Here is an 18,869-nt window from a genome sequence, read left to right as displayed (position 1 = left end):
TAGCGACAATTCGATGATGACGCAAACTCAGAATACGGGCCCAGGTCTTTGGGTAGGTAAATGGCATAAAATCAACATACAATATGGAAAAAAGCAACACAAATTTTCAACAGTATCCTTTTCAAGTTTGATATCTCTAACCATGATGCAGACTGAAAAGTTTTAAACAGTGGGCTTGCATTTGATATTGCACTGTTGCACCTTACACCCTAAAATGGAACATAGCATATTTTATTAGTGCATTTTAGTTAATTTTTAATTTCATTCTACCACATACATAATGTTCCCTTTGCAGCAGAATTCACTTGAAAAAGCAACAAAATGGCCTTGTAAGCCATTTTTATAACACACAGCCCCTCATGAAATAGCCAAAAGAAAAAGGAGATCAAAATGCTGTAAGAACACGAAATTTTATAACAGCTGTTCTTGTCAGCTGTGGCTGCACCCGCCAAGGGAGCATACATTTGCAAGCACATTCCCCTCAAATCTGTGCTGTTTACAGCAGACAATGCTTTAAAGAGACCATACAAAGCTGCTTATTAAAACTAGAAAACATACATAAACGACTGGCATTCCATTAGTCCTCTACGGAACACAAAAGCTTTTAAACTAGCCACACTAACATTGAAGATATTGGCGATCAAAAATGATGCTCCTCCTATCCCCACTCAGCTCAGTGCATGTCAGCGTCCAAGAAAAATAAAGATAATAGGTCACAACAGTGCCCCACTGCACCTTTTCATGCCCACGTCACTTAGGGGCGCCCAATGGGACAAGCAACCAGAAAGCCCAGCTGCCACCAACAAGGAGGCCGCTACGAATGCATGGTGAAGTGTTGTCTGAATCGGTTGTGAGTGGCCATCAGCTCTTTTTAAAGACTACTTGCAGTCCACATGAACTTTTAAATTTGCTCAAATACTGACAAAGAGCACTGCTACAGATTTGTTGCATTAGAATTATATTACCATAAATACCTTTTCAGGGCCCCTTTAATTAAAGAGATGTGACTTTGACATCACAAAAAATAGTTAAAAAAACGATTTTTTACATTTGTTTTATCTGGTTGTATGTCGCATTTTTATGCCTTCAGGGGTGGAAGCAGGCTCGAGCAATTTGGAGCAGCTTTGGGAGCAGTAGTGAAGCCATTTTGGAGCAGCTTTGGAGCAACAAAACGAGAGTTTTGGAGCACGTTTCCAAGGTCAAACGCCTTCAATAATTGCAGTTTTCTTTTTCTGAAGTACAAAATCTCCAATCTGATTCTTTTTTATACAAGTTTAATGCCTTTCCAATTTCTCACTCATCTCTGACATGACAAACAGCCAAAGCATGTAAAGATGTATAACACAGGCCGACCTTAGCAAAAACTTGGAACAGACTAGCAGCAAACGTAACGCTTGCTGGTGCGCTTCATAACTGAACATCTAGTCTGACCTAATGCGTTTACCTGTTTTGATTTGATAGATTCAAATGTCGAGTCTACCACTTCGATGCACTCTAGCAGCGATACTAACTTGGAATTCAGATTAATCGGCATGACAATTCTGCTCCCTATATTGCGCATATCTATTTTATTTTATTTATTTAGAATACATCTCAAAGCCCGCAGACATGGGGCATTATATGATCCCTTTTGATCCTAAGCCTGGGCTGATAAATTTCTGAGCACATGGATATTTCGTCTGCAAAAAGGCGCCTTTAGACCACAATAACATGCCCTGACAAGTTTGGTGCCAGTGCGGCTCGAGCATCTTGTGCGTTTTTAAATATGATGGAGGTCTACAGGAGTGGAAGCAGGCTCGGGCATTTTGGAGCAGCTCTGGGCTGCAGACAGATGGCATTGAAGGGTAGCCTTTCCATTCTACAGCTTCTTTATTCATTGCCTCCTGCCAATAGTTTATCATTCTTTGCTTGAGCAATGCTGGGGCTCATTTTTAATATTTTGGTGATGCCTTTCAACACTCTTGAGAAGCTTCCTAGTGAGTGACAGCTTGGGCGTACCAACCCATAATGCTTCATGTATAGTTTTGTCTGCCATAGGCCTGGCAAGCTTGCCACTGACAAGGAGGCTCGATGGTGATGTACCTGCTTGGTTTCACAGCAGAACCATTAAAAATAACACGTGCAGTTCAGAAGTCAGACAAGTTTTCTTCCGAACAGCTCACAATAGTTTGCGCTACCTGCTTCACTTGCTGATCTCACTTCTCTCCACCAGCGATTCAAAAGGCTGAGAGGAGGTGATATGTCACATGCACAGTACATTTTTTTTCCCGCAATTATCTCCAACCACCAGTAGCTCATACTAAATTTACTAACGAACAAACATTTATTATACTCCATGCTTCCTTCCCTTGCAAAAAATTCATTTGTATTAAGCCCAGTGGAAGATACGTTATATCTTTACCACTGATGCAATGACATTGTTCCAGTGTTCTGCTGAATTTGATGCCAAAACATCAAAACAGCCAGTTTGGAGCAGTTTTGGAGCAATATTGCATTTTGGAGCAGGATGGAGCAGGGAAAGCAGTTTGAAGCAGAATGGAGCGATTGGAGCAGCACTTCCACCCCTGTGCCTTCCTGAAGTTTCATTGGCAAAATCCACTTGGAAGTACTCTGGAAAAATTTTCCCTGAACTGCATACACAAATGATCATATGGATTTCTTTGCAACTGTTTCATGTACCTCGACTCCATTTGTCTTGTTGGACTTCTGGAGCCATACAGTAGGTTCAATCATCCTTTGTTTTTCAGTTTTGATATTTACAAATTTGACGCCCAACGATTGTGCCAGAGTACCCGAGTTCGATCTCGATTGCGGTGGCTGCATTTCGATGGAGGCAAAACGAAGAGACGTCCCTGCGCTGTGCGTTGTAATAGTTGCTGTGGTTGTAGGAAGAAAGTAAAGAAAATGCACAGGCCTGCTACTGGCTCTGTAGCTGAGCCGCCTGCGCTGCCTCATGCGGACAGAATAGAGAAAGTAGAGAAGAAAGAAAAAGAAGAGGGAGAGAAAGACAGGCACCCCATCGTCCAACACCTAAGCAGCGGCGAGTGCAACGACGGCCTACAACAGATAAAAATTTGGTGGCACCCTAGCCCCTGCCGCAAGCCGGGTTGACCTACCAGTCCCAGCCCCGTAGCTGACGGACTGGGCTTTGGGTGTCGCTGGGAAGCACCAGCTTCCGGCCACAACACGCAGCCAAGAGCCGACCCGTCATTAGCATCTAATCCCTTAAGGCTCCCAAATATAAAGTTTTTCACCACCACCACCACACCCCTGCGCTGTGCATTAAAGATCCCCAGGTGGTTGAAATTACTCCATAGCCCTCCACTACGCCTCCTCTTTCTCTCTTTCCACTTCCAGTCCCACCTTCCTCCCTTCCCTGAAGGTGCAGTTCAGGTATCCACAGAAACAAGTGTGACAGATATTGCGCCTTTCCGTTCCCATGAACCAATTGTTATTATTATTATTATTACAAATTTCTTGTATAAATTACCTTAACCCTTTGACTGTTTTTGCTGTACGGGTACTGCGGTCGCATTCTGTGTTTTTTTGGGGGGTACCGCGCTAAACCCATAGCGTTTTAAAAAATTCGACACTGGGGCCAAATGTATTTTTTTTTTTTTTGTTAAGCTGGATGCATGTCTAAGAGAAATTACACTGGAAAAATTCAAAGCTTGTGCTCTGTGAAAAAGAATTCTTAGACAGTCATGGACTATAGCACACCTGCAGAACCACAATTAATGTTTAACCAGCCTTCTGCCACATATTGTAAACTTTAAGGCTTTGCCACTTTTTGTTAACTCTCTACACTTTTCACAAGAATCAAAGGAGAAATAAACTGTAGGAAAAATGTTGAGATATAAGACTAGTAATTTGTAAGGTTGTCCAAATCCATCAAAGAATAAAAAAAAAGCCTAGTTGAAAGTTACATCCCTCCTAAAAAAAAAGTAATTTCAGAAATCTGATTATGTAATCTTTTCAAGCTCATGCTGCTTTGTAAATAAAATATGGTGCTCTATTTCCAGCAGTTCTCAAGCTATCATTGGCATGCTTAAATATGAAAAACAGTAAAGCAATATGTTGCAAAGCTCGAGAGAGTCATAAGCTTAATTAAGTTGACCTATTCAGAAGCAACTAGCACTGAGCAGCAAAAAGGATGACAACTTCTTTTTCGCACCAAAAAATTTGTCAGCCACAGCTTCGCTACAAAGAAAGCGATTTTCCTGGAGCACAAATCTTTGAACTTTATCTTCACATACTCTCTTATATGGAAGGTTGGCTCATCTGCAAACAGTGCCTCCATAGCATGTAACAAGTTCCTCAACACACAGCTTTAGAATGCAAAGACAGCATCTTTTTCTTACTTGGCTTCATCAGAGTAAGTCGACCTGTCTAGGGGAGCCATGTAGTTGACCAGCTTCGGAATGATGTCATACCTGAACATAAGAAGTAAGGCACATGTCACAAACATAGAAGCCAAGTACAGTAGAAGTCACCGGCTTATTGATAAACTGTCTAACCGAACAACAAGACTTTGCACCCGGAAGGTAGCAAGGCTGTTGCAGCAAAAGCAATGCTCAAACTTAAAGTGGACTCTCTTTAAATGAAACTGGACAGTGTCAACGAAAAATGTTTCCCTTATTGAGAACTTCATTTAACAGTTCTAACCCTGAAAGAATCTGTGCAAAGTGCTTCGCTTCAGGCTGGTGTGCTGCTTCTTCAAGTATGCATTCACCCTGCTTAGGCTGCATGTGTGCCCCAGGCAGACCTCTTGTTGGAAGTCCTGGTTGTCATCAGAGATGATCTCGGATAAAGTGTCCTCACGGCCGATAATGACATCATCAACAGCCATTGCAATGTTCATTTGCCTGTGCTGCCGTCATCGGGTTCTTGATCTGTGGCCACTACTTCCTTGGAAAAGCCCACACTATGGAAGCATCCTTGCACGGTAGCTGCTGCAAAGTCATTCCATGAGTGAGCCATATTGTGAATGGCAGAGAGGAGGACTACGCTACACTTTGTCTTTGTCCATACACAGTGCCATCCTTCTCAGGATGTGGCGATAAAAAAGCACCTTTAGATTGCAAATGATGACCTGATCCATAGGGTGGAGTATGGCTGTCGCGTTTGCAGGGAGGAACTCCAGCTGGATCTGAGGTCCCGCACTTCAGCATATGCTGAGCGACTGTCGAGAATAAACACAACCTTCCTGCCTTTCCTTGTCAACGCAGTGTCCCTTCGACCAAACCAGGCATCAAAAATGGTCTCCATCATCCAGGCCTTGGGATTAGCATGATAGAATACTGGCAGTGTTTTCACAACCCTAAAATCTCAAGGACTTTCTCAACAAGACGCTTAAATTTTTCGAACTTGTCCATGTTGACTCCCATCAGAACAGTGAAAACGGTCCTTATTATGCTTCCCTTCCGCGCAGTTCTCACCTTTAAAGCTGACAGTCTTGATGGGAAGGAGCTTACAAAAAGTTCCATCTCATCTATATTGAATATGTCACTGGGGCCAGGGCACAATATTCAATGATGCCTTGGGGCTTCTGCTGCTCCCACTATGTGCAAATTATCTATCTACTGCGGCACTTTAACCTTGCTATGTTGCAGAAAACAAGGCCATGACACTTCTTGAAATGGCTTTACCAGACACTGCTGAAGTTAAAGTTTTCAATTCCCATCTGGTGTGCGATGCCTCTCTCCTCTTCCTCCAAAACAGGCCTGGTCACTTAAAGGATCCAAAGTCCGGAACTCTTAAACCACAGGAAAAATGTTTTCTCGAGGTCCTCATGGTCGGCGTGGGACATCCTTTATCTAATGGCGGTTCTGTTAAATGCCATCTCAATTTAGTCACTATCCTTCAGAATCCTCAAAAGCATGCACTTCGGGATGCCATGCTGTTTCACAATAGCTGTCTTCGACTTCTTGGTACATGTCAAGTCCTGAAGGTCTTTCGTTTCGGTGTTTAAAATACATTATAGGGATGCTTTTTCACAGTCCCTTCCATGTTGCGTGCATGTCGAAAGCAAGGAATATAAAGCACAAAATAGCATCAATGCAAGGTAGACGCATGGAACTGACTGGATGTGATTTTAGATACTGACATCAACAAAGACTGTGTCAGTATGGATATGATGTATGTTCAGTTTCAGTTTCATTTAACTACATCACTTGCAAACGAAATTTCAATTGCCAAGCACGACTTAGCACTAATATTATAGGAAACCGATCACTTGTTTTGAAACTGCTTCATTTAAGAAGCGGTTTTGTTTATTAGAGTCTTGTATAGCACATGTCCGCTGTGTAACATTACCAATTAGACAGCTCCAAAATGAAACCACACCCTAGACTGCATGCTCATGCCTCATTAAGGAAAAAGAAGAAAAAGTATCCCTACTCCTGCTGTGTAGCTTCAGTTGGTACCTGAATTGCATGAGCAATCAAGTGGCAGCGATGTGCATGCACTCATTGCCCTGTGCTTTCTTTGGTTATGTCCAGTCGCTTTGGAATATGAGCTGTTGTAGGGACGCTTAGCATCACAATACTGTTACGGGAAAGTATTTATTGAGACGCGCTGCTGAAGGTACTGGGATCGATGCCCCGCACCTCCACCATGACGTTACGGGAAGTATTTATTGAGACTTGCGCTGTGATAGGCGGAATTCAGCGCATAGACTTCAAGGGCCGTCCAGCATCCACCCTGCCTGCATCGTCGTCTTCTAGCACAACACTTCATCATTCACGCGTTCCTCGGTCATTGTTGTCTGCAAGCACACCTCTTCATCGGTCATGCATTCCCTGGTAACAATACAAAATCGAAAGCCACGGAGACTGCTGTGTTTCTCAAGGTGAGGCACTCATCATGCTGGAGCACAATGTTGTATGTTCACTAATTGCAAGTGTAGGCATTCCTCTCATGGTGGCACAAGTTTTATTAGCGGGAAACTTTTGCATGATTCCAAGTGACACTTTTAATGGGCAATCGGCATGGCAAGTTCATTACATCAAGATCAATCATCGCCAAATCTTTGTTACATGGTGTTTGAGAATGCACACAGTTCAATAGGAGAGGTACTGCAAAATTGAGAAGCTTCATAATTTTAAGAAATTTGTTACATGAAGGTTGCTTATGTCCAGACTTAAACATTATTATACAAATCATTAGGTGTGTGGTTTATATTTTACTGTGGCCACTTACCGAATTTTGCGGCCTTTGCTCGCCCGTGTGTCCACTTTCCGCTTCACTTTCTTTCGCAACTTCTGGATCTCGAGCCACTGTCTGCATCATCAAAAGCGCCCAAAAATGCAGACGCTTACACTTCTTGTCCAGATAAAATGCTTATCCTTTGACTTTGGGTGACAAAAATATTACCTGCTCAGAGCTACAGGGTTGTCGACATTAGAGGTCTTCCGCTCTATGATTTCCCGGAGGAGGTGGTGGTAAAAATCATCATCATCGAATATCTCTTCATCTACATCTGCTGTGCCAGGGTTCTGCTCCTGCATATAGAAGTGAGTAGTTGAATATCCCTCACTTCCATGTGTGCGTGGCAGCCATCAATGGTTTTAGTACCTCATCATTAGTTGTCTCCTCATCACCAAGAATCCTGTATGATGACCGCTTGGTTTGAGTCCTGCGAAGTAGCCGTTCTTCGTCCATGAGTATCTGCCGTCAGAAAGGTAGTTTAGTAAATTAGTCCTTTTTTGGGAGGTCCTACATGCTGATAGCCGATAACTTGAACAAAGCCTAATGCTTGCATATGCAAGATTCTCTCTATGAAGTTATCTTATGAGACAAAGGTGTCCCAACAGCTGAAAGCCTTTTAAACCAGGTATTTAATTAAGAGCAAAGCCAGCCAGACTCATGTGAAGCATTAGTCTTGACCAAAATGACGATTAGAAGAAAGAATGCTGGCATGTGATGCAAATTTTAGGGATCTTAATAATTATGTATTTATTTAATAAAAACAATAGGCTGGAGAAGAAATACACATTCAGACACGCCTTCAAGGTGCAGCTGCAAACAAGACACAGTTGTCTCAGATATATAGTCATGTTATATTGCTCATACTACTAAACATTTTTTTCATTCCACAGAGCTAAAATAATGACCAAAGACATATCTTAAGCAATACATCTGGGAGGACGCTTAAACTACACTTTTAAGGGTACCACGCAGCAGCGTCAATGGCTCCCACTAGCCGGCTCTCCTTGCAGATCCTTGTTCAAATTCATAAACTCTACACATTGGTTGTGTTGGGCTTAATGGTGCATAAGCAACTGAGGCTATCATGTGCTAAACATAAGATAAAATACATAGACTTTGCTACTGGCCTAATTACTAGTCCCTTAACTTGCTTGTCTAACATCTCGCACATACTCTTCAGCACACAGTCACAAGTGAAAGGCTACTCGACACAGATACAAAGCCCCACTTAACCAAGCTGCACAAATGTGTCTACATGGTCTAGGTGTAGTATATCTGAATCAGAATGCAAGGCCCTTGGAAGGCTGAATTCTGATCTCACCCCAATTGAAAGGAAAGGCTCAGGTTGGTAGCTCCTGCCAAAGTGGCTATGTCATGCGGGCACATGACACCAGAGCACACTAACAGCGATCAGTACCCAGCCATGCCAGCCACTAACTACCACCAGCCACAGCCATGCCGTAATTTTCTGCTCACAATGCCAAATGCAAGCACCGGACTTGCTGGGGAATGGGGCCTGTAGCACCATCGTGTTAATACTGCTTTTTATTTTACCAGTTAATAAACCCAGACACACATTACCACAATCATACTGCTCACCAAAACCAGTACACAGAAGGAAATACACCTGCAATTACGGAGGACTGTGATATATGCTGGCCAAGTTAGGTTAAAGCGCGATTATAAATCCACACATTAACCAAGCCATATGAATACACCTGCATGGCCTAGAGTGTCCTGGGGGGCTGGATTCTGATCTCACTTCCCCATTTCAATATTGGCACCCAAGTAGGCGCTGCCACACTGCCAAATTGGTTCAATACGGCGATGCACTGAATCGGCGAGCCAGTTAGACCTCGTGAAGTAGTGTTTTCGCACTAAAAACAATGTGCCGGTGTCGCCTCCACTGGCTGATTTTGCAGGTAAAATGTGTGCGCTTGGGAGAGATAGATCCCTTGAGGCTAAGCAACCCAATGACCATTCACTTCCAAACAGTGCGTGCCCATCCAATCCAGGAATATTTTAAAATCTAGTTTTCTCAGCAATAAATCATAGTTTGCTACCAGATATATGACCACAAGGCCAGAAAAAGTCTGCAATAAATTTTTAATGAGTAGCACTATTGGATGGTACTGTCTTCAAAGTCTCTATGGAAAGGTACTGAGCACAGCTAAGAATATTCAAACCTTCTTCCCTGTAAAAATCAATCCTGAGGCTGTTTCTGGCTGTGATGTTTGTCTGATAGCAAAAGACACATTTACTTGCAAGAAAACTGGATGTTTGCAAACAAACAAGGCGGTCGAGGTGGAGCTGTAGTTTTCTGCGATCCCACGGTAAGCAAAAAGCATGGGAGCGACACTGTGGCCAAGCTTGTTAAGAGCGTGTTACAGTCGACGACCGATTTTTCGGACTCTCAACGGACCACGAAAATGTACGAAAAGTCGGGCAGTCCGAAAAAACAAATGTGCACCAAAACAGCTCAATTTATTGCCTATTATTCACTTTGAGGCCGGAAAAAGTCATGAATGCTTTTCTGCACCACGCTCCGCTTCCGTGCTAACAGGTCCACCTGAATTTCGCTTGCATCAGCTCAGCTTGCATCGGCTGCGCTGCTGCAGGTGAGTCATCATCGTCCTCGCTCTCAGACTCCATAAGCACTTGGCGAATAATTCCTGTATCTATGAGCCCAGAGCACAGTTCCAACTGGTGGTCCACGTCTGTGAACTTTGAAAACAAGACGGCCGATGGAATTTCGACACCAGCAGTGCGAAGGTCGTGAATGAACTGCTCACTGCCTGACAACTGCTCGACGACGCTCTCCTCGTCCAAGGCAGCCGACTCGTCATACAGCACAAATCCCGCGTCGCGGAAGCAATTGCGCAGCGTTGTGGGTGCTACAGACTTCCACGCATCGGCGAGGGTACTAAGCAAATCGACAGAGTAGGTTTTCCCACTGTCGAGGCACACCACAACCACCAAACACTGAATCACAACACCGACTCCGTTGAGTGCCTTCTCGCTGTCACATTGCACGAAAAAAAAAAAATCTTATAAAATCCGGAAACAGAACTGAAGCCGATTCAATAAAATGCGAGCCACAGTAGCGACAGAACGTAGTTCTCGCATCAGCATGACCACGACTAGGCCTACACGGCAAAAACACAGAGGAACAGGCAGTAGAAGCGATCACGCTAAAAAAAAACAAAAGCACTCTAGCAGCGACATTGTCCCAGAAACGGAAGCTGCTAGGCAAATATTATAGCCTCGATCCAGTGTGTTTAGCTAAGGAGCGGCACGCAAGACCGATACCGGTTTCAAGGCTATCGAAGGAAAAAGTAAACAAACAAGATGGCGGCGACACCGCTCAAAATGTGTGGCGGTTGGCCCGGCTGACGCTTGGAATGTCCGAAAAACCAAATAGCCCTCCTTAGAGTGTCCGAAATTTTGAGCAGCGCAATACATTGACTTTATAAGGTATGTCCTGGGGCCGGGAAAAAGTCCGAATAATCAAGCATGTCCGAAAAATTGGGTATCCGAAAAATCAGTCGTCGACTATTGTCATGTTCAGGCGCTGTTTTGGCAGATGAAATAGCCATGTGCTTGAGGGTTTACATGAACCCAAAAAAGTCGAGTCAGGTCCCCTTTTAGAGGGAAATGGCAAAATGTAGACGAAGAGAGCAAAACATCATACATGCATTTCCCATTCAAAACTCGCTCTTTCTCTCAAATAATCAACTCGATCCATATTCTCTCAAGTTCATGTACACAAGGCGTCAGCCTCAGTGGTGAGGACAAAAGCAATATATGGAAAAACTCCCTATACACGGCGTCCAGCGTCCGATCCTGCACGCCATACCATGCAGACGGAGAGTGGCTTCAAGGCGCACAAGCAAAGCATTGCTGCCCGGCAGGGGTAATGAGCAACGTTGTTATCTATTTCCTGTTTTCATCGAGCAAATTAACTGCAGAATGCATCGAGAATTGCAAAGCTTCGGATGCTTACAACTACTTCCAGTCGAGTAAGTAAACAGTAATTTTTCTCACTCGTAAACAGCATGTGTAAACCACGTACGAAGTAATCCGCTGGAAACATCATTATACTCTTGGATGATTCTTCACACCAAGCAGCAAATGAGCATTGTTGGTAAGCACGAAGCCCCTCGCTAGCATCGAGCGGCTTTTAGTAAGCATACTGTTGTATGCTTGAAATCGTTATTCGTTGAGATCACCACGCTGAATGTTTGTTGTGCCTGCTTTGTTCGTTGCCGGCTGTTGGCGTTAACGTTAGCAATTTCATCACGGGTATTCTTGCTTTTAGCTTGCATTACAATTACAAGCTGGAGCTGTCGCAGTCGTTCTGTAGCTAAGGGGACCCATTCAGTCCCGGCCACCGTGGCCGCATTTCAATAAAAGAAAATTCAGAATGCAACAGTGCGCCATGCAGTACGTATATAGCTGATATAGTCCTCAAAGAGCCTGAACCACGAGTCCATATGTTGATCGGCGATGCTGAATCCCACAACTCTCACTCACAGTTAGCCACTGTGAATACGACTAAAATTGCTCGGTACAGTAAAATACCACTTGAACGAACGTCACTTAAGCGAAGTATTCAGTAGTACGAACTTTATTAATTTCCCCCGCCGAAGCTCCATTGAAAGCTATGCAAACGCCCTTCATTTTAACGAACTTCAATTGTTGCTTATTTCAGTTCTACGAACATTTTCTATAACGTCATCTTGTGTTTCCCACGCCATACTGAGTATTTCAACCAGAACAACGCGCAATTTTTACTGAATATTTGAGAAACATATTTATTAGCGCGTGACGAACGCTGGCCGTCATTTAGCTCTAAGCCTAACTGGCTATCTAAACAAGCTTGTATCTAGCGGAATCACAGCTATCTTTGCATGCTTAATTGGATCCACAGTCATAGCCACCCATAGCCACAACTTCAGCCCTACGAAGCTTCATAGCTCCAAGAAAGGCGTACTTGTATATGCTGGTTAATTGTGATCTGTGGAAGGAATGATCTGGTTGGAGGAAATGAATGCCTCTGCTGCCCAGCAGACCGCTGTGCCGGACGAGGTTCACGGGAGCTTGCACACAGTGACTGAGGCCAAGACCACTGCAGTCCTAAGTTCAAAAGCGCTGCAAAATTCAGTTCAGCGAACTTTCACTTTAGCAAACATTTTCCTAAGGTCCCTTGAAGTTCGTTCAAGTGAAGTTTCACTGTATATAAAAAAAAATGCAGCTCCGATCGAGCAAATCAGCAGATGCCAATGCACAGTGGCCATCTTCATCATGAAATAGATTAAAATAATTTGAGGTGAACACGGCAAAGGTTAGCCCGTGCAACCATGGAGGAGTTCAACACAGATCGCTCACGCAGCAGATCACTGCACATACGTACAATTACCAAAGTGAAAAAAGAAAAGACATGTTTGAGGAATTGTTTACACAGGTAAACACATCTATTCATGCTCCAACGAAGAAACAGACCTATGCATTACAATATGCTGCCTGCCTCGTCTGCATATGTTACGTGCACAGTTGCACCTGCACCAAGACAAAGGTCCCATTACGTGCCGTAAAGAAGGCCAAGCTCGATTTATTCATGGCCTTTGAGCAGGTAGGCCGCTCTGGCATAAAGGTGAATATGCCCTTGTTCAACCGTGACAAAGTGTTTGACGCATATTTGATGAGCCAGCGTCGGTATCCAGCCTTCATGCTTCATCGCGGCAATCCACTGTTTACAGAAACCTTCGTCGGCAGGAAAGCTGTACAAGCTTACTAAACTTACGTTTCTGCGCCTTTCAGTACATGCCACGGCGACACAACTAGTCGGCATAATGATGTTTCTTTTTTTTTTTTTTCCGGCAGCAGCAAACCACCCAGCAATCATGATGGATAAAAGCGATTGAAATGTTGTTTTGCCTACCGCGCGAAAGTAACTGACGACAACAGTACCACCACACCTTCGTGACATAGCCAGCGTAAAGGAGGTCTACAGAAAAAATATTCTTGCCACTCGGATCACGATGCCAAAACCAAAAAGAGAGTGGTCATATACAGCTTAGCTTCAAGGATCCATGCACAAAGACTGCATTGAAGCATCACAGCTAGCCTGTGAAAGCATCGGTGGTGACGAGACCTGTACTTCATTTCTTTGTCTTTTCTAACTTACAAAAGCTCCTCTTTCAGTGTAAAAAGCACCTCTGTCACCCATCTATGAGTATAGGCCAACTTTCATTAGTCGTCAGTGGCATGCATTGCAGAGAACAATCAGTAGTAGAGGCAGAGAGCTCACTCCCGACAGACTGCAATGCGAGACACTGTGTCATGACACCATGAATGCTTACATGTTGAATCTGCTTGACAGGAGACTGCTCGAGCGAAGCGAAACCTCGGCCAACCTTTCCTGACAGAAGGCGAGTCCTCTCATACCATTTTTCGATGGTGGAATTCCTGCAGCAAGGTTAATGAACGACTGTTTTAAGCTCTGTGGGTATGATGCCACTTCTTTACTGCAATTGCAACAAATGCCCTCGTCTCAACATGGCAGCCTCTGCTGGGAAATTTCAGATCATGCAACAAAGAAAATGTTCACTAAAAAAATCCAGTGCGCCTTCCATAGCACACATTTCATGATCAAAGATGCAAACAATAGATATTGCCACTGTCAAAGTACTATCTCTGCACCATAATCAAAGATACAACTAAGACAACATTGTTTGCACTACACAGAGTTACCTAAAATGCTGCATACTCATGATGATAGATGTTTTCAGGAAGAAACTTTGCTATACATTTCTTTTTTTTTCTGCTACCATCTAAAGATTTACAGCAATCAGATTTGGAAATTATGAAATAAGATGAGCACTCTCGGCAGGCAATGCTCATGCGTATGTTGCTGCCAACACATCCAGCCATGGAATTTAGGTGCATTCAGTTTGGTGCATATGGATAGTAAATAATTAGTAAATTGGCTCTAATTAGTAAACAATAAGAGCCAATCAACTCAAAATACGTCCATCGAAAAGCGGCCGCCGCTTTTCGATGGAGGCAAAAAGCAAGGCGCCCGTGTACTGTGCGATGTCAGTGCACGTTAAAGACCCCCAGGTGGTCGTAATTTCCAGAGTCCTCCACTACGGCGTCTCTCATAGCCTGAGTTGCTTTGGGACGTTAAACCCCACAAGACAAAACAAACCAAACCGAATCTGACTGCGTAATTTTGAACAGATTCTGAGCCGATGAGATAAGATTGATGCGGGTCCCAAATAGGCGATGCATATTCATTCACTCTTTCTGCTCATATGACGTCAGCGTTTCATTTTTAAAACAGAAATCGGGCCTGAAAACACTCTCCAGTTGACGTTGCATCCCCAGCCTGTCCTTGTTGCACAAGTTCTTCTTTTCTTCCTTTCGTTAAGTACCATACATCACAGCAGCAGGCCGCATATCCTATCACACCAGCCATCTATTACAAGTGGCGCGCCAACGCGCTTGAACCGCAACCTTCACTGCCTCTTTTTTCTTCCGGACTGCTACAGACTGGAACGGCCTTCCCCATGACATCACTGCTACCCCGTGCCCATCGACGTTTTTAGCACTTTAAAGCTGACCATGTTTTTCAATTATTGCCAAAAATGATGTATTAGATTTTTCTATATAAACCCACCCCTTACGTAATGACCCCTTACGGGGAACCTTTAAGGTAATAAACTGAACTGAACTGAATCGTTTGTCTCCAGCGTCCATCTCTCGCGCTGAATCTGTGGCCTGCAGCTGTAATTCTACCCTGCTGTGTCCGAAGTACTGGCAGCATTAGCTGTCGGATTAAGTCTCTAAAACCTCTTTTCAAATGATCTAAAAGCTGCAAACAAAATAGCAGCTATCAACTCCTACTACAGAAGATGTTTGCCCATTTCATGCCGAGCACATACTACTAGTGAATTCATACCAATTTGCCCTAGTTTTCAATGTTTTGCAAGTACTACTACCATGCGATTGGCTGAAGAAGAGAAGACCCCAAGCCTCTAATCATACATGCGCCGGATCACAGCTTCATCAAAGTCAGCCTGCTTTCAGCACTGAGTCAATGTACTTGCTCCTCTCTCTTTCTCATCAATATTGTCACTCAGTCACACTTCGTCCACTTCCAAGTCACGTCCACCACGCATACCTGTAAGGCTCAAATGATTTCCAGAACTCTGCGACTGAAGATGCGCAGACGTCCATTTTGCGACATTTCACCAATCTTTTGGGATGCATCTGTTCTGCAGACTTCCTCTTGGTGGAACCAGCTACCGTTGCTCCTTCAGAACCTTTATCATCACTTTCTTCTGGTTCAGTGTCACTAGGTATTTCCTCGTCCCTGTGGAAACAACAGCACAAATCGGTAAATGAACTCATCTGCACCCTCCTTACTTAGATTTTGATTAGACTTTTTTTTTTAAATAATCTTGTGAACAAAACAGGCTGATAAATATTCGTGATCAAGAAGTATCTCCTAGTGCTGTAATCAAACATGGCCGAACCCCATTGGCTTCTCTCGTATAATCAAATCCCAGAACAATGGTCATTTATGCTCCCCGAGCCTTCTTCCCAATTGATTCTGTTTGCTTCAGCAAGCAGACATGCAACCAAAGGGTTACGTGCGTGCGCTCGCACAACACTCGAGGCAGAAAAAGAAAATGCCTAGGAAAAAGTTGCCATGGAAGCACATTTCATGCTAGGCACTCCGCCAACTGCATACTCAAAATAGGGCTGTGTAGCCTTCGAAAGTTTATTCTGTCCTCAGAGAACTGGAAGCCAAGCTGAGCTGAGATCCCCTTAATTCGAACAAAGTGCCCCCACATCATGAAAGCATCATAAAACCAAGTAACGAAAAGATGGCAAAAAATTCTGGAAAATTGCTGTATTTACACAAATACAGTGTTTTTTTCCTCTCGTCATCTGTTTCAGGCTGCAACCCATGCTATAGTATTCGGAGCCAAAGTATTAACATAATGTCCTCTTTTTTTTTTTTTCTGCTAGTCACACAGTTAGGGCAACCTTCACAAGTTCCATGTGCCAGGCAAAGCCGAAGTCATGGCCTTGGAGTCGCACAGCACGCAGGGCAAAAGATAGGTATACTATGAAAGAGGGAAGAGGCGGCATGGGCCGTTGAAAAAGAGGGGCACTTAAAGATGCACTAAAGAGGACTTTGAAGGCATCTGTTAATTGTGGGAACTTGATCTACACGCTCTCAGCATTCTTAAGAACTTTGAATAATTGCCGTGTTTGGCAGATTAGCTGTTAAAATCAGATAAAAAGCCTCAGCTCCCACATTTTTTTAACTAGCCGCAGAGAGTAGAAGCAGTTACCAAACACGAGGAGTTCGTTTCAGGCAATTACGTGGCGAATTGCCACTCTGCCGTCGGTGGAATACTAATATGTGGAGTGATTGTGTGAACACAATGGGCTTGCATCGGGCTTGTTGCTTCGGTGAAATTCTCTCTGAACCCCAAATATGTAGCGGTTTTCAACAAAATTTTATTTGCATTGTATCATAACAAAAAACACCAATGCGTGCATGTGCGCATGTAAAAAGCAGCAGCGGTCCCAATTATGATCCTTTTAGCCTAACCATAAGATACCTAAAGAAGAAAAGAACATATGTTCTGCTGCAAGTTCAGCTACATTTGGTTAACTTGGTCTTTGAAGCCTCTAAAACCTCTTCTCCAATTATTCCATGCACACTTGGGCTCCACTGCTCAAAGAAAAAATATCACTGGACAACAGGAAACCAAAACGAAATCACTGGTTGTGGTTCATACTGCCTGTCTTGACAGAATACTCCTCAGATAGCTATGTAGCCAGTAGAACAGAAATAGAAAAAAAATCGACATGCAGGGTTTCCTAGGGCCACAATACAAAAGCCTCGAACTCGGAAAACACTGCAGATACAGAAAAGAAACTTACTCCGAATCAACTGGATTCACGCCATTCTGCTGTCCTCCAGCGGAGGAAAAGATATTGCGGATGTCCGGGTACGAGTCTCTGAGTTTTTCCTGAAGATTGAGCAGCTGGTTCATGACGAGCTCAACACTGTGTTTGGCTGGAAAATGTGCAGACCATTCACAATAGTTAGAAGATTGAGCAGCTGGTTCATGACGAGCTCAACACTGTGTTTGGCTGGAAAATGGGCAGAGCATTCACAATAGTTAGAAGATCAATAAACACAAAAACAGAAATCTGCATATACATTACACACACACACACATGCACGCACACACGCACTCACGCACGCACGCACGGACACATGAAACACTGGGTGCAAGTGAAGTGGAAATGCATGGCCACTGACTGCCCAGAGAAGGCCTTGTATATAGGTAGATACTGTGCCAAGGCTGCCTGTGTCTTCCTATCCTCTGTCCTTCCTATCCTTCAAGGATATAATTGAATGCAGCAGTTTATGGCCTCGTAGTACGACAGCACCTGCCTCTGAAGGAACACCAGAAGCAATCTGATGTTGGCCCACAATGATAGGTGGATGCATTCCAATAACACTACCTCCACAAAAAGCAGAGCTTTTTACGACTGTGAAAGGGTAGATAAAGTGCTCACATATCGTTGCCATTGGTGGCCATCTTCATAAGCAATCTGCAGTACACCAAGAGAATCTTGTATGAAAATACCTGTGGCTATGCCCCCCCATCATTCACTCCTAGACGGTGATTACAGAACCCTTTTCAGTTTTCACAGCATGGACTTGAAATTAGAAACAAGAAACTCTTCAAATCAAATTTTCCAACCAATAGAAGTGTTTCAACACATGAGCGCCAGCAGGAGGAATTACAGCATAAATTTTTCACTGAGAACAAACACTGCGTGGAGTTCTTTTCAGGTGTCCCTATAATTACAGGAGTCGTGAATTTCAATCCCGATGACCTGTAGTGTCAACCTGTAGCTGGACCTATAGTGTCAACCAGAAAACCCCTGCAGCGCGGACACAAAAGTGGTGACACATATGACAGATGCAGAAATACTGCCCAAAAGTGTGAGGTTAAAATTAGGTGAAAAATTCAGAAATAATCTGGCAGGCTTGCTCTGCAGGTATTCTGTGCCACCTTTAGAAGAGTGCCAAAACTTTGAAGTTTGACATCAACAATGCACTCAAAAGAATAGGCCTCTGATGGGTAACTCAACGCAATACGTAATAGTACAATTATTTCAGTGTAACTTCAAAATCAATCTTGGAAATGTCCATCAATATAAATCAACACTCCTCCTCAAACTAAAAAAACTGTAAATGTGGGGTTCGAGGTCCCAAAATGGCCCGTGGGCTATTGGGACACTGTAGTGGAAAGCTCTGGAATAATCGAGGTAATCTGGGGTCTCTCAAGGTGCGCTGGCATTGCGCAATATGCGGGCATTATTGTATTTTTCCCCCATCCAAATGCACCCACCACAGCCAGGATCCGATCCAATGACCTTGCGAGTCGCAGCCGAATGCCAAAGCCAATGAGCTCAAAATGATGTTTATGAAATAATCAACAAGTCTGGCAAAATTCTAAACCTGCTAAGTCCATTTTCTTACAGGTACAGTAAAAGCCAATTAATTCAAGCTCCACTAATTCAAATTCCTGGATGATTCAAACTGTACTGCTTGATTC

The 18,869-nt window shown here is 43.6% G+C and overlaps 1 protein-coding gene across 2 annotated transcripts in view; it reads right to left on the bottom strand.

Annotated features, from left to right (window-relative positions):
- Window positions 1-18,869, bottom strand: part of Aatf (Apoptosis antagonizing transcription factor) — a 32,498-nt gene that overhangs the window by 815 nt on the left and 12,814 nt on the right. For both annotated transcript variants that reach the window (XM_084577241.1, XM_084577243.1), the window contains exons 6-12: window positions 17,176-17,311; window positions 15,395-15,586; window positions 13,572-13,677; window positions 7,576-7,668; window positions 7,375-7,502; window positions 7,201-7,281; window positions 4,362-4,433 (exon numbers count right to left, since the gene is read on the bottom strand). In XM_084577241.1, the coding sequence (XP_084433367.1) occupies window positions 4,362-4,433; window positions 7,201-7,281; window positions 7,375-7,502; window positions 7,576-7,668; window positions 13,572-13,677; window positions 15,395-15,586; window positions 17,176-17,311 (808 nt within the window). The remainder of the gene's footprint in view (window positions 1-4,361; window positions 4,434-7,200; window positions 7,282-7,374; window positions 7,503-7,575; window positions 7,669-13,571; window positions 13,678-15,394; window positions 15,587-17,175; window positions 17,312-18,869) is intronic.

Source organism: Amblyomma maculatum, chromosome 8, assembly GCF_055883805.1.
Source record: "Amblyomma maculatum isolate TAMU_Amacu chromosome 8, ASM5588380v1, whole genome shotgun sequence".
NCBI classification, from domain to species: Eukaryota; Metazoa; Arthropoda; class Arachnida; order Ixodida; family Ixodidae; genus Amblyomma; species Amblyomma maculatum.
This window is presented reverse-complemented; position numbering and strand designations above follow the sequence as displayed.